The sequence below is a fragment of the Pseudozyma hubeiensis genome (assembly GCF_000403515.1).
Source record: "Pseudozyma hubeiensis SY62 DNA, scaffold: PHS36, whole genome shotgun sequence".
NCBI classification, from domain to species: Eukaryota; Fungi; Basidiomycota; class Ustilaginomycetes; order Ustilaginales; family Ustilaginaceae; genus Pseudozyma; species Pseudozyma hubeiensis.
The window spans coordinates 63,787-78,161 of NW_012133818.1; the positions used below are offsets into that span (position 1 = coordinate 63,787).

The 14,375-nt window shown below is 56.0% G+C and overlaps 8 protein-coding genes and 1 non-coding gene across 9 annotated transcripts in view; 7 read left to right on the forward strand and 2 right to left on the reverse strand.

The window, feature by feature from the left end:
• Positions 1 to 1,306, forward strand: part of PHSY_003466 (2-oxodicarboxylate carrier 2) — a gene marked incomplete at both ends in the record, with an annotated part of 8,691 nt that extends 7,385 nt beyond the window's left edge. Inside the window, one exon of the mRNA XM_012334085.1 lies at positions 1,113 to 1,306. Within this exon, the coding sequence (XP_012189475.1) occupies positions 1,113 to 1,306 (194 nt within the window). The remainder of the gene's footprint in view (positions 1 to 1,112) is intronic.
• A 275-nt stretch (positions 1,307 to 1,581) lies between these two features.
• PHSY_003467 (hypothetical protein) lies at positions 1,582 to 4,449 on the reverse strand (the record flags this gene model as incomplete). Its single annotated transcript, XM_012334086.1, has 1 exon — positions 1,582 to 4,449. The coding sequence occupies one exon, from the start codon at positions 4,447 to 4,449 to the stop codon at positions 1,582 to 1,584; it is 2,868 nt and encodes a 955-aa protein (XP_012189476.1).
• A 745-nt stretch (positions 4,450 to 5,194) lies between these two features.
• Positions 5,195 to 5,719, reverse strand: PHSY_003468 (response to unfolded-protein protein; the record flags this gene model as incomplete). The annotated part of the gene is made up of 1 exon (XM_012334087.1): positions 5,195 to 5,719. The coding sequence occupies one exon, from the start codon at positions 5,717 to 5,719 to the stop codon at positions 5,195 to 5,197; it is 525 nt and encodes a 174-aa protein (XP_012189477.1).
• Positions 5,720 to 5,897: 178 nt separating this feature from the next.
• On the forward strand, positions 5,898 to 8,581 carry PHSY_003469 (phosphoacetylglucosamine mutase; the record flags this gene model as incomplete). The annotated part of the gene is made up of 2 exons (XM_012334088.1): positions 5,898 to 6,038; positions 6,836 to 8,581. 2 exons carry the CDS (start codon positions 5,898 to 5,900, stop codon positions 8,579 to 8,581), a joined length of 1,887 nt encoding a protein of 628 aa, XP_012189478.1.
• A 245-nt stretch (positions 8,582 to 8,826) lies between these two features.
• Positions 8,827 to 8,957, forward strand: PHSY_007614. Its single transcript has one exon. It is a non-coding gene; the product is annotated as a tRNA-Met (tRNA).
• An 855-nt stretch (positions 8,958 to 9,812) lies between these two features.
• PHSY_003470 (mitochondrion protein) lies at positions 9,813 to 10,495 on the forward strand (the record flags this gene model as incomplete). The annotated part of the gene is made up of 2 exons (XM_012334089.1): positions 9,813 to 9,938; positions 10,013 to 10,495. The coding sequence occupies 2 exons, from the start codon at positions 9,813 to 9,815 to the stop codon at positions 10,493 to 10,495; spliced, it is 609 nt and encodes a 202-aa protein (XP_012189479.1).
• Positions 10,496 to 10,984: 489 nt separating this feature from the next.
• PHSY_003471 (DNA polymerase zeta catalytic subunit) lies at positions 10,985 to 11,404 on the forward strand (the record flags this gene model as incomplete). Its single annotated transcript, XM_012334090.1, has 1 exon — positions 10,985 to 11,404. One exon carries the CDS (start codon positions 10,985 to 10,987, stop codon positions 11,402 to 11,404), a length of 420 nt encoding a protein of 139 aa, XP_012189480.1.
• A 43-nt stretch (positions 11,405 to 11,447) lies between these two features.
• Positions 11,448 to 12,806, forward strand: PHSY_003472 (hypothetical protein; the record flags this gene model as incomplete). The annotated part of the gene is made up of 1 exon (XM_012334091.1): positions 11,448 to 12,806. The coding sequence occupies one exon, from the start codon at positions 11,448 to 11,450 to the stop codon at positions 12,804 to 12,806; it is 1,359 nt and encodes a 452-aa protein (XP_012189481.1).
• Positions 12,807 to 13,580: 774 nt separating this feature from the next.
• Positions 13,581 to 14,366, forward strand: PHSY_003473 (possible carboxymuconolactone decarboxylase; the record flags this gene model as incomplete). Its single annotated transcript, XM_012334092.1, has 1 exon — positions 13,581 to 14,366. The coding sequence occupies one exon, from the start codon at positions 13,581 to 13,583 to the stop codon at positions 14,364 to 14,366; it is 786 nt and encodes a 261-aa protein (XP_012189482.1).
• Between the last annotated feature and the right edge of the window lie 9 nt (positions 14,367 to 14,375).

Genomic DNA, 14,375 nt, shown 5'->3' on the forward strand with positions numbered 1-14,375 from the left:
AGACAACCTTTGATTTCCGACTTTGAAGACTTGTTCAACATATGCGATGGACCGACACAGAGAGAGAGATACATTTTATGCTTTGGAGAACGACGACGAGAAACGGAGATATGGAGATACTGAACGATTTTTTGCTTGTTTGCACCTTTGTAACCAACCGACCGAGAGAGAGAGGGGGGGATACTTGAAATACGGGAAGACTTTGGAAACTTGCATTGCTTGCGATACGGGGTGGGGCTTAGAGATCCATAGCGAACGCCTCGGCGTCACTCTCTGCGTCCCTATCCTCTTGCTCTTCCTGATGGATAGCGTTTGCACCAGGCGCACGATCTTCCCTCTCGGCTTCGTGGTCGATCTTGGGTGAGCGGGAGATGGCAGCGGGTAGATCGAATTTCGGCGGCGAACGAGAGAGCGGACTCGAGGCTAGGTTGAGCAGCTCATCGCGCGAATAGGAGATGCGAGGAGTTCCACCGGGTGTGGTCCCGTACACCGACGTGGATGTAGTGTTGCTGGTGGTGGAGGTGTGGGGGATGATGGTGATGTTGGACGACATGGTTGCGAAGAAAGAAAAGCGAAAAAGATGTTGATAGCAGAGTGGGGGGAGAATGCAGTTGCGAGTTTGGGGTTAGGGATGCAAGTAGTGGGTGATGGGGAAGGGCGGAACAGTGGAACGAGACGGATGCGTGCAGAAGGAAACCTTGAGGAACAATGGACAACGACCAGAGGATGAAGGATGACGATGTTCAACGTTTGACGAATGGACTCACAACTTTATATACTGTGTATGCTGTCTTCACCCTCCCCTGGGAGCAACGCAAAACACCTTCTCTCTCTCCACCTTGGCCAACGCAGGGTCCACAATTCAACCCTAAATGCCGAAAGGAGTTGGTGTGGACAAGATAACATCATGCAACCTCCCTCTGACGTGGAGCCCAATTTGCTGCCCTGGGGATGGTCCGACCGCTGCCTGCTCCACTTCGCCAGCTGTCAAGGAGAAAAAAAAGCTTTGTTTTTTTTGTGTGTTATCTTTGACGTAGATCACGTCTTGATTTTTTTTGGTGGGTCAGTGTCATGTGAGTCGTTCAGGACTCAGACCCCCCCATTGCGCACAGGCTTATCTTTCATTTACCGCACGCAATTCCACCCTCCAGCAAAACCCCCCGCAATAGGAGACCCTGTTCTTTCCCCCCTCCGTTACTACCCGAAGCTCGTGTACCGCTATCTCAAGCGCTTCTTTTTTTTTGATAGGTTCAGTCAAAGATCGAGAATGGACCATATCGCGTCACTCACCATCTTGGGCAGCTAAGCGACACACCAGAACTGAGACAAGTACTAAACCCCTCGGGCCAACGTCAAGGCATGAACGGTGCGTTGAGGAATCACACTTATCTTATCGCGCCACCCCGCTCAATTGTCCGAAACAAAAAGGCATACTTCGTTTTCGCACAGATCATCCCTTTGCAACTGCATCTCGATCACACAATCGGGCAAGATCTTGCCGCCTTTCTGGTCCACTAGCTGAATGTGAAGGAGGAACAAGTTGATCGGTACCAAAGATTGTGTGAACGCTAGCTCCAAACCTTATTCCTGCATTTCGTCATTCGCCTCCACCTCATCGTCACCACCAAACACCTCCTTCCTAGGCAACGGTAGCTCGTCATACGCCTCTCTGTACGACTGCGACCACTTCGGATACACCCTCTTGTACAGATTCATCAGCACGGTATCCATCTGCGAAATCGGTCCGTCAAAGTGTGCCTTGTAGTATCCATGGGTACCCAGACTCTCGGTAATGTGACCTGTCCTGCCCAACTTGGTGTGCAGGGTGATCGGTTTGAACCAGTGCACGTCCTCTGGGTTGAAGAACATGAATCGGATTGTCGCCGTCTTCTTGTGCACCTTGTACGGGTGTCCGCTGAGCAGGATGCGCTTGGCGTTGATGCGCGTGGGTCCGGCTTCGAGCAGGTTGCCGAACCCGACGAGGTGCGGCATCTGAGCAGCGGAGACGCCGCGTTGGTCGTACCCGTGTTCGCCGTCGAGCGAACGTTCGCGGAGCAGCACGGCGGGTGCGGTGGATCCGCCGAACGTGATGGGTGCGTAGACGGTGGCGACCGAGGCAGAGACACCTTGGCGTAGGTAGCGCTCGAACTTGTGGACGTTGTTGACGCCTTTGCCGCCTCCACGGCTGTGCTGGCTGAAGATCGGGTTGATGCGGAATCGTCGTGGTCCCAGACACAGCACCAGCGGGTCTTTGGATCGAACCGGTGCCTCGTACTCCGTGTTGCGCGTAACGGTAAAGTTGAGCACCGACTTCTTGTGTTCGTGCCTCAGCAGTCCGAACAGCACAAAGGGGACCGCGCAATCTACCGGCGGAAGCTCGCCGAGGTTGTTGGCGCGAGCACGAATCGCCGCCGCACGAGGCACGTCTTTGATCCACACCGTAACGCGGAATCCTGGCTGCACACCGTCCAACAGCGCAGCGCCTTCCACACGACGACGGGTCTTGTGGAAGTCCTCGAACTGGAAGATGCGCGCGTAGTCGCGCGGCAGGTCCTCGTACGGATCCCAGGGTGACGTTCGGAACGACTTGAGCCCACGGTAGCGTGCAAAGCGTGTTCGGGCGGCGATCTCGAGCGGCGTGTCGACTTCGTCGGGGAACTCGGCATCGTCGCGCTCTTCGCGCTCGCGCTTGCGCTGTGCTTGGTAGGCGAGGTACTCGGCTTCGGCCTGATCGTCGTCGACGTCGTCGAACGGCATCTCGGATGCAGCATCGCTCGTCTGGTTCTGCTGCGCGATGGCGCTTGCCTTCATACGCTCGTAGTCGTCGATGGCCTCGTTGACTTGCATATCGCCTTCCTGATCCACCAACAACTCGTCGTCTTCGTCCTCTTCAGCCATCATGGAATCCTCGTCGTCGTCCTGCTCGTCGTCCTCGTCCTCTTCGTCGGACTCGATGATCCAGGCGGCACGATACTTGGCATTGTCCTTGGCGTTGCCGCTTCCCTTGAGGATGGTCTTCGGCGTGGTGCCTGGCAGAGCGGGCGGAGGAGGCATCTCGCCATCGGCCTGTTGCTTGGCGAATCGCTCGGCTGCCTGCATCTCCTCCTCGGTGGGCCACGTCTGCTCGTTGCCCATGTCATCCGGCTCGTTTTCGGAGACGAGATCGTCGGCGAACTCGTCATCGCGCGACTGGAGCACATCGCCTGGCGTCAGGGGGGCATCTTGCGTCGCTTCGGCGTCGGTCATGGCGTCGTCTTGATCTTGACTGTCAGCGTTGGTGGCGCTGGCTTTGGATCGCTTGGTGCGTGCGTTCGGCGGAGGAGCGTAGGTGATGCGGTCGACTTCAAAGTCGCCGTAGTCGGGAAGGTGGATGAGTCGGTCGGCCGACATGGGCGCGCCCCGGATCCAGCCGTGCACTTTGAGTGTGCCTCGCTCTGCTTCTTGAGAGGAGCCGTTGGCGTCTCCGTTGCCATTGCTGTGAACCTCAGGGGACGCCTCCCACTCGGCACCTTCGCTCACCATCCACGCGCGGAAATCCCTCCACGCCACACGCTTGGGTGTAGCGGTGGCAAGTGTGCGGAGGAGAGCACCTCGCTCAGCTCGATCGTCGAGCGCGTGCACCTTTTCGACGTCGGGCGAAAAGTACTTGGCAAAGCTGAGCAGCGACTTGCGCACCTCGTTGGCGGCTTTAAGTGCAGCACCCGCCTTTTTGCTCCCTCCGACACCGGTGGCGCCATCTGGGTGGAGCGTTGGAACGGCCACGACAACGGTGGGCAGACCCTGGGCTTGCAAGGTTCGAAGACAAAGCTCACCCCAGGATCCAGGGTCAATGGCGGTGGATGCTGAAAGGACGAGAAGAACAAAGTCGGCACACTTGCAAGCGTCGAGGATGGGGTAGAGCGCGCCATACGGAAGTGGCAGGAACTGAATCGTCTGTCGGAACCGGGTCGCCTCGAGCTCGCAGTATGGCAGGCCCTGTGCGAGCGCTTCATCGACACTGCGACCGGGAACAGGCTGGACGCCGCCGTCGATGCCTTCTTCCTGGATCCTCCTGACCGCTTCCCACGAGTCGCCATCCTCTGCGAGATCTACGACGGCGCAGATTCGAGGTGCACCAGCACCTGCACCTGCGAAACCTTTGGAAAGACCATCTTTGCCTTCTCTCGACGAAGAGGACGAAGCGGAAAACACACGGTTGGATTGAATGAGTGCGTTTCGCTTGGATCGCTGTGCCTGCTTGGCGTGGTTTCTACGATGTTGGCGGGAACCGGCTTCGTTGCCGGACGCTGAGAGTGGTGATGATTTGTGCGAGGCTAGACGGGAAGTGTTGGACACATCGCTGGCGGATCGACCCTTGGATGCTTCGCGGAGTGTGGTCTTTGTGGCGTGCTTGGACTTGAAGGACTTATTGGTTTGCCTCAAGGACGAGGCACGGTGATGGTGCGGCATGATGAGAAGCGAGGTATGCCGGCCGTCCACAGCAGCTGTGTCGTCGACCTAGCTTCAAACGTTGCACTGTGTGTGCGGTGCGATCGAAGCAACGACAAGATGAGGTGGTAATCAAGGACGACGGTGTGTGGTGCAGAAGAAGATCACAGATGCAGCTCAGGGTCCCTCTCTCTCCTTCTCTCTCTCTCAAACTTTTCTTTTTTCGCGGCTGCCGTGCCACTCTCTCCAAATCTGTGCTCTGAGAAGAAAGAAATCTTTTTTGGAAGAAAATCCGACCAAATTTTGAGCTTGGATCCGCTCCACTTGAATTCCGTCTCCCGACTTCTCATGTTGAGCTTCTTCATAGAGCGGACTGTGATGCTCGCTGATCAACAGCATTCGCCCCTCGCACTCTGTGGTCCACTTGTCTCGAAAGTGAACACAGTGCAAAACGAAGCGCGATCGAGAGTTGGGATGCTACGACGACAGTGTCTCGAGAAGAGATGGGCAGCGGCTCAGTGAAGGCTTGTTTTCGATCTTCACTCTGTGGTCAAGCATCACTCTCGAACAAGCTATCTGCTGAAGTGGGAGACTGGCGGGACGTTCGGTGACTTCGCTTCGTTTTAAGCATACAAAGATTGCCTCATACGAGCTAGACGGGACACAGGAAAGGGCTGATGGGTCGACTTCCAAGCTTGGACGAGCGCTGAATCGTTTGGTAGCTACGAAGATCGATGCTGCATCCCATCTCGCTGGCAAAGCATGATCAGAACCCGACCTGACTCGGTGTACGTGTCCCCGTCGGTGTAGGTGGCTGGCTAGGATGCGGGCTGGGCGTAGGTGGTGGAGCGAAAAACTTGAACCTGAGCCGATGCAGAATGGGCAGCTTGGGGAAGAGCACGAAGAGCAACGCCGAGAAGTTGAGGCTGAACAGCAAAGGATTGTACCTCGTGTAGTGCGTCGAGATGAGGAACAGACCGATCGGTACCGACGTCAGCCACTTTTTCGCCGGCGTGTACTGCGCGCCTTCGTCGATCTGCTCCCACAGGGTGAGCTGATCGTACACGCCTGCGTTGGACTCGAACGGCGTTCCGGTCACGTAGTGGAACATGAGGTAGGACAGAGCCATATACCCTAGATTGACGAGCGTCCACGATGTATCTTGCTGCATGGCAGGGATGACGTCTAGCAGGATCTTGGCGACGAGGATGAGCACGACGTGGATCACCCATGCGCCCTTGTAGTTGACCCAATCGGCGTTGGCGTTGAATCCGGCGGATTGATCGAGCATCTCCTCGTGCGTCTCTTCGACGCGCGTGACAGAGACGAGCGAGGACGATCGCGCGCGGTTGTGCGTCGGACGCTTGGTAGGTGGCGGAGCGACACCTGTGGAAGAGCCGCTTGCGAAGGCAGTGCCGGGCGGACTGATGTGAAGAGACGGCGGAGCGCCGGCCTGCTTAGCCGAAGACATGATGAAGCGTAGGTATGAGTGGTTTGCGAGTCGAACACGCAGCGAGCACGGCTTCTCTGAGGGGCTTGTCTCGTCGAGCGTGGAGAAGACCGAAAGTGAAGAGACCACGTCGTTCCGATTCTGTTGCTTGTCACCTGCGGTCGATAGAGGACGTTAAGGGGGCGGAACAGCCGCACTGCCTTGAGACTCGATGCGACTTCCAAACAGCGACAAGTGCTTCGAGAGGGCTGAGTAGATGATGCAAAGCAAATGGATGACGGTGTCTAGTGCCTTTCCGCAGCCCGATGAGATGACGGCGACACGCACACCCACGCCGAATCCTAATCTTTTGCGGACGGGCCGAGTCGCGCGCTTCTTCCCCTGCTCCGATTCTCCCACAAAAACTCCAAGCGCGAAGTCAAATCGGATCACCCGATTTCTCAGAACAACCACAGACAGCCAAGCACCAACTCGCAACACGATGCGCAGGGCCGCACGATACTGTATCTCCGGCAGTATTAGTTCCGGAAGACTATATCAGGCTCAAAGCATCCCGGACGCTCGAACAAAGCTAGTTTCACGCCGCGAACAAGGACAGTTGGACGGCGGGTGAGTGAAAAGCCTGAGCATGATGAAAACGACTGATCTAACATCATGGTCTCATCGCAGAAATTCGAGAACAACACCTCGAACGCTCAAAGCACGTTTTCAGAGTGCCACATTCGAAGCATCAAATCGATTGTCGTGACTGAGAAATGGCCGCGGCAGTCAGTTGGCTCGATGTCTACGTTTCGCAAATCGTCACACAGCAGCAGCGGACATTAAAAAAAAACACGACTGCGTGTCAGTTCGGCGCACTGACCGATGAGTTTGGCTCACTTTGGCGAGCGGGCCTCCACGCATTGGTGAGCATTCATTCGAGTGTTGGACTCGCTACGCTTATTTCTTCTCGCCTAGGCATTCTCCTCGTCAACTCGTACAGACAGCCTTGCCATCGTTCCACCACCATCACAAAAACATACCATGGCGCTTCCATCCACTCTCTCGGTCGCACAGGCCCACATCGGCGAGGGTCTTCCCGTCTCGCTCATCAACGCCGCATCGCAGGCCCACCCCAAACCCATCAACCAGACCTTCACCTACGGTACGGCTGGTCTGCGTACACGCGCCGATATCCTCGACAGCACATGCTTCCGCGTCGGTCTTATCGGAGCGCTGCGCTCCAAGAAGCTCAAGGGCAAGACCATCGGCCTCATGGTCACCGCGAGTCACAATCCTGAGCAGGACAACGGTGTCAAGATGGTCGATCCGCGCGGAGAGATGCTCGAGGCGTCCTGGGAGCCGTTCTGCACCCACATTGCCAACGCTTCCACCGACGAAGAGCTCATCACTTCGCTCGAGAAGCTCGTAGCTCACTTCAACATTGACCTCGCTGCACCCGCTTCCGTCATTGTAGGGTACGACACGCGTCCGTCCTGCAAGCAGCTCGTCCAGGCCATCGTCGACGGTCTCTCGGCTCTCGGTGCCCACACCATCGATGCCGGCCTCAAAACCACTCCGCAGCTCCACTACCTCGTCAAGAGCCTCAACACACAAGGCACACCCGAGTCGTACGGCGAGCCCACAGAGCAGGGCTACTACAAGAAGCTCGCAGCCGCCTACCTCAAGCTCGTCCCCGCTAAGTCGGATGTGCCGCCGCTCGTGGTCGACTGTGCCAATGGTGTCGGTGCATATGCGCTCACCAACCTGATCAAGTACCTTCCGGAAGACCGCATCGCCTTCCGTCCGCTGCGCACCAGCACCACCACGCCAGGCGCGCTCAACAACAACTGCGGCGCCGACTACGTCAAGACCAACCAGTGCCTTCCCGCAGGCTTCGAAAAGGAGAACTTGCAGCCCGGAGAGCGCCTCTGCTCGTTCGACGGAGACGCAGATCGCATCGTCTACTACTACCTCACTGGTCCTCCCACATCCAAGGAATCGTTCCGCCTGTTGGATGGCGACAAGATCGCCTCGCTCGCCGCCGGCTACCTCTCCGAGCTCGTCCAGGCTGCCGGCATCAAGCTCGAGCTGGGCTGCGTTCAGACCGCCTACGCCAACGGCAGCTCCACCAAGTACCTCAAACAGCGCGTCCCCGTCACCTGCACCCCGACGGGAGTCAAGCACCTCCACCACGCCGCCGAGGCCTACGACATTGGTGTCTACTTTGAGGCCAACGGTCACGGCACCGTCCTCTTCTCCCCCTCTGCGCAGCGCAAGATCAAGGAAGCCACGCCATCCTCTCCCGCAGCCCAGACCGCGCTCGAGCAACTCGCCGCACTCGTCGACCTCATCAACCAGACCGTTGGCGACGCCATCTCGGACATGCTGCTCGTCGAAGTCATCCTCCGAGCACGTCAGTGGGGTCCAGCAGAGTGGGATGGCGCGTACGAGGATCTGCCCAACAAGATCCTCAAGGTCAACGTCAAGGACCGCTTCGTCTTCAAGACCGAAGACGCCGAACGCAGGTTGACCAGTCCAGCCGGTCTGCAGGACAAGATTGACGAGCTGGTGGGTAAGTACAAGGATGCACGCAGCTTCGTCCGTCCCAGCGGAACCGAGGACTGCGTCAGAGTGTACGCCGAATGTGCCATCGCCAGCGAGCTGGCTCCCCTCGCCAACGGAGTCGCCAAGCTCGTCTCGGATTACGCCTCGTTGAGTTGAGTGTCCACGATTAGTGTCTGATCGCAATCGATGCCATCCTCATTTCGATTCTCCTCGTCCTCCCTGTCTTTCGCTGTATCTCTGCGGACGTGACTGAGTTGATTGAGTCGACTGCGACTGACAAGATGTGACAGACTAGATATGACTGAGTGAAGAAGGCTGTCCAATCGTAATTTCGGACCAGCCGAAAAGGGCCCAAGTATGCCCTGTATGAATGCATTACGCGACACCTCACACAACGAATTGTCTTCGTGGCCTAGTTGGTTAGGGCGTAGGTCTCATACCCACCAACGATCCTGTATTGACAGGAATCAACCTACGGACAGTTACATGTTCAGACATCCTAAGATCGCGAGTTCGACTCTCGCCGAGGACACAATTTTTTTTTGCCGTTTTGACCTTTTTGATACCACCACCGAACGCGGAGACACGAGGGGAACTCACTCAGCAGATTTGGAGCAAGATTGATCAGAAAATGGCCGAGTAATGGTGATTTGAAAATTGTTCGAGATGGTGTCAGTGACGCCTGTCAGGCGGTAAAAAAGAAAACCACGCAATCAAGCACAGTGGCGTGCTCACTCAAGATTTTTGAATGCCCACAAACAGCATTTAACGCTGCCGCCGAAGCCTGCTGTGGACATCGGACAACTCGTATCGTCGAGGGAAGATACCAGAGATAGCCGCATGAGCAGTCTCTTCGCCTTCTAGACCAGAAAGGATGCTGCTTGTCTTCCAAAGCTGAGTTCGGTATTGTTCTCGGAGCTGCCAACTGTGAGACGCTAGGTCCGCTCTGTGGCGGGACCTTTGAGGCGACAAGACAAGCTTTCGCGGAGTTGATCCGCGTGAACAAAGAGAGTGCGGAAAGTGCAACAAGTCTTCTTCCGATCTGAACTTCACTCACTCTTCGAGTTGTTGGGCTCTCTCGCTCTCTCCTTCTCTCTCTTGCTCGACTTTCTCCGTGATGTGACGGACACATCCGAATGGACCTTCTGGATGAGGCATGTGACAGCCCGCACATTGAAACAATCCGCAGGTTCACATTCCTATTGATTGGGACGTGAATTTAGCCATCATCAGCACATGCACCGATCCAGCGGGAAGCGTCGAGAGCAGATCTCAGACAAATTTAAAGCTTGACCTTGTCGTCTATATAAAGTCAAGCCGATACTCATCGCTTCATGATCCGCCTGCCTCAACGTGTGCCATCTTTTCCTTGGTTTACATCGTCGTGATGGATTCATCCACGACTGTCAAGGTTCTGCTCGCCGCGGCTGCCTTCCACGAGCTGGAGCAGGATGCTTGGGCAAAGGTTGAAGAATCCGGATACGAACACCACGAGTATCCCCGTCACAAAGTGGTGAGTATCTTTGGATTGCCAACATGGTAGGAAGAGACTTATCAACACCCACTTGCATTTTCTCCGAACGGCAGATCGAGGGAAATAAGCTCGTCGAGAACCCTACCCCGTTTGACATGATGGCTTCGGTGATTGTCGTGTTCGTCATGACCCCATCGCAACTCAAAAAGTACGACGACCTCTTCTTTGCCGAACATCTCTCAGAGCTCGACTTCCGAATTGACGTCCACAAAGCCACCATCCATGCGGAACGCGACAACGACAAGAGCGAGCGTATCGTTCAGTACGACCTCGATATGGAGGCAAGCGACGTGGACAAGTTCCTGGAACAATCGCACGAGATCACCTCGCACCGATACTTTGACAGCATCTGGAAGCAAGGTGATGCCAGGCGGGAGCAGGATGAGGAAGGTGCAGATTGTCATACCGAGCCGTTGCAGACTCACGGCTGCGCATGTTTGAAGCACATGCGAGCTTGGAGTCAGAAGCTCAACCTGCTTTGGTGCCCCACTTGCAAGCCTGACCCCGACCAAGCCAGGATGGAAGAGGACGATTAAAGCTAGGCGTTCTTCCTACGCAGCTCGCCGATCGATCTCGTAGCAACTGCACCCGACTCTTTTGTCGCCACTGTCGACACACCTCACGGCGAAATCAAACATGTTGCATCGATGTTGCATCGTGCCATCACCGACTCGGTTCTTCCATGATCCGTTGGATTTTTCGCTACGTCGCATCATCTCATACTTTCTCGGTCACCCTGGCGACCGTCGTATTCTCCTGCATTGCGCATAACGGCTTCGTCATCATCAAGTGTGTTACTCGACTCGTATGCAAATGAAAGTCCAGTCCATTGACTTAACATTTTACCAAACCGGGCGTGACGCGTGCCTTTTGCTCTTTTTCCTTTGGACGTTGAAAGCCAAAGACTCATTCAGCCAAGCCAGCTGAGCCGTTACGGTGTCGGAAAAGCCGGTTCGAGTCGGCTTTGCGCTTCGATTTCCAAGCAAAGCAGGAATGATGCAACAGCGCTGCTGAGGAAAAACAAGATGACAGCCGGTAATTCGAGGAGAAAAACACTCGAGGCGGGGAAGAGGCGCGGGGCCGTGGCAGCCGATTTTTCCAGTCATCGAACCGGTTCCGGCTCACCTTTGGAACCAGCGAATGGTGTTGTGGACATTGCACGTTGGCTCAGCCTGTTGCTTCCTTCTACTCTTCCACAATCACTCCATCAACACGGTCGCAAGCATTCGGTGAAAGCTTTTCGGGACTCGAGGCAGAACATCGACCGACTCAGCCGAGCAAAGCACGCGGCCCTTCGATCTGCATCTGCAACTGCGTTTGCATCTGCGTACGACGAGCACAACAACCGCACTCGCCTTGCCTCGGTCGTCGCACACCAAGATACGGGACTTGGAGGACACGCTCATCTCGACGTCGGTGGAGCAGAGGTGGAGTTGCGGCAGTGATTGCGATCCTGTCAAGTAGGAGGCATCTTCGACACCATCCAACATGGCAGCTCGACGTCCTCAGCATCCTCCATTGTGCGAGACCGACCACGCAGCATCCGATCCACGCGACTCGACGCATCTACCATCACAACCACCATACGACCTCAAAGGTAAAGCTCGAGCCTACGACACCGCCCAAGATGCATTCTCAATATCACGCTCCAGCGCCTCGACGGCGTCGACGCCTGCAGTCAACTCGATCCTCGGCGATACATCCGACAAGACGAGCTGGAACTACGTCCTTCGCTCCGGTTTCGCCGGTGGTATCGCCGGCTGCGTCGCCAAATCGGCCATCGCACCGCTCGATCGAGTCAAGATCCTGTTCCAAGCTCAGAATCCTGAGTTCCAAAAGTACTCGGGCAAGTGGTTGGGCGTGTTCCAGGCCGGTCGCGACATTGTACGCTCCGATGGACCCTCAGCGCTGTTTCAAGGTCACAGCGCCACGCTGATGCGCATCTTTCCATATGCAGCCATCAAGTACATGGCGTACGACAAGCTGCATTTCTACCTCATGCCCACCAAGCAGAGCGAGACGTCGGCGAGGTTGTTCCTGGCTGGATCGGCAAGCGGTGTGCTTTCAGTCTTCATGACATACCCATTAGAGCTGATTCGGGTACGATTGGCCTTCGAGACCAAACGCAAGCGACAAAAGGGAGGACTGAGAAGGATCATCGGCATGATCTACCGCGAAGGCGCGACGGAAGCACCGTTCAGCAGCGATGCCAGGAGGAGAGCGGCGAGGATGGCACAGCAAGCAGCGCAGCAGGCGAATCTCAGCACTTCGGCCACGCAGAGTGCCATCGCTGCGGCTGGGTCGACGGCGAATTCGATCGAAAGTGCTCTGCGTGCAACGGATCCCAACGTACCGTCATCGGCTGTTCCGGCGGGGAATCGATTGCTGGCCAAGTATCCGATCCTCAAGTTCTACCGAGGATTCAGCGTGACGGTGATGGGGATGATTCCGTATGCGGGGACGAGTTTCCTCGTGTTCGGTCGATGCAAGACCATGCTTCAGGACATGTTTCCGCCGTCGGAACCGGCAGCGGGTGTAGCGGGTAGCAGACGACAGTGGTACTGGCCGAGCAAGACCGTGGTGGACCTATCGGCAGGTGCACTGGCGGGGGCGCTCTCGCAGACGGCGGCGTATCCGTTCGAGGTGATCCGCAGAAGACAGCAAGTGGGAGGGATCATTCGACCCGGTGCCATGCTGGGCATGTGGGAGACCGCAGCGTGGATCTACAAGACGAGCGGATGGAGAGGATTTTATGTTGGTTTGAGCATCGGGTTTCTGAAGGTGGTGCCGATGACGAGCATCTCGTTTGCCGTTTGGTTGGGGATGAAGAGGCAGATGGGCATCTAGCGAGGACGTAGTCGAGGGAATGACAGTGATGTTCGGCTGCAATCAGCGCGATTTCGCATGACACGATCGCACTGTGGATTGATCGTGGGTATCGGTCTATGCTTTTTGATCGATTGGGGCCGCGCGGGTCCCGAACACGTTGGATTGCACATGGGCAAGAATTGTTTCAATGGCTCTGTTCTTCACTTGCACTGGCTTGGGACCATCGCTTTCGACCTGCAAAGACGTTGCCATTGCGTCCGTTCTGAAAACAATTGACTGTGAAGCGGCAAATTTGACCTTGATTTGCCGGTACTTCCAGAATGACGGTGTCGAACACTTTGAAGACCTGAACCAGCTCTGGACGGAGTGATGCTCCCGAATCTACCCAACTCGTCGTCTTCCGTTCCGACTGAAAGCCGTGACGTTGTCGGCCACTGCGATGCTCAGGGATCCCGTTCTGAGGTTCCTGCTACCGGAAGAATTTCCTCGGCTGCACCGGTCGGCTTTTTTGCCGACAGAAGAACGTAGCGCTTGGACCAGCGTGGACCGACGTGGACCCTGTCTTTCACTAGCGACAACAACATCATCTGCTTGTCTGATCGACTTAGCTCGATCATCGTTCTAGCAAGGGTGATGATCAGCTGCCGACTGATCCCTCGTCTCTCTTCATCTCGGCTACGGCTTTCGCCCTTTCATCCGCGGAACCTCGTCGACCCCGCATTTCGGTCCCACCGTCCCACCGCAACTCTCCGCACGATTCATCCCGCGTCCTCAACCCCACACTACTCGGCAATGTCTACATCCACGTCCGCTCCTGCACTGCCGCCGGAGCCACCGGTACCTGCTCCTCTCACGATGGACGAAATCAAGCATTTCCGCTCTTCACTCTCGCCCGCCATCCGCTGCTCCACGGAAACGTGGCTGGTCGTTCTCACCTCCGCCATCGTATCCCTTGGCTGTGGAGCTGAATCTATCATCGATCTATACCATCTCGCTCTCTCCTCCTCGTCCGATCTCGCATCATCTCAACGTAAACAATCCTTGATTCAGGAAACGCTCGTCAAAGGTAGCGTCATCTTCGGTATCCCCCCCGCTCTCGATACCATCTTCCCTCTTCTCGAACACATCCGATCAACCAATCCAACCTTTCTCCTGACTTCCGATCACTTCTCCCGGCAATCTCTTCTCTCGGAGCCAATAAGCTCGCTGAAAACTCCAGCGATGAAGTCGCTAGAAAGAGTGTATCGTCACAACCTCTCGCCCATCCTCGACAGCAAAATGTCCGACAACATGCAAGACTTGAAATTCCTCACCATCCAGATCAACTACGGCTTCACCCTCTCCTGCGATGCTGTCATCAACTGGAAACTGACAGAGTTGCTAGTACTAGCTGCACTGGTAGGCAGAAATTGCAGAGCTGAAGTCCTCTGGCACATGCGTGGTGCTCTCAGAGCAGGGTGGAGTAGAGACGACGTGGATAGTGTGAGAAGTACGGTTAAGGAGTTGGCGAGAAGGCTGGCTGTCAGAACGGACAAAGTTCCAACCTTGGACGAGGTTAAAGAGGATAGCAATGATTGAAGACACAGA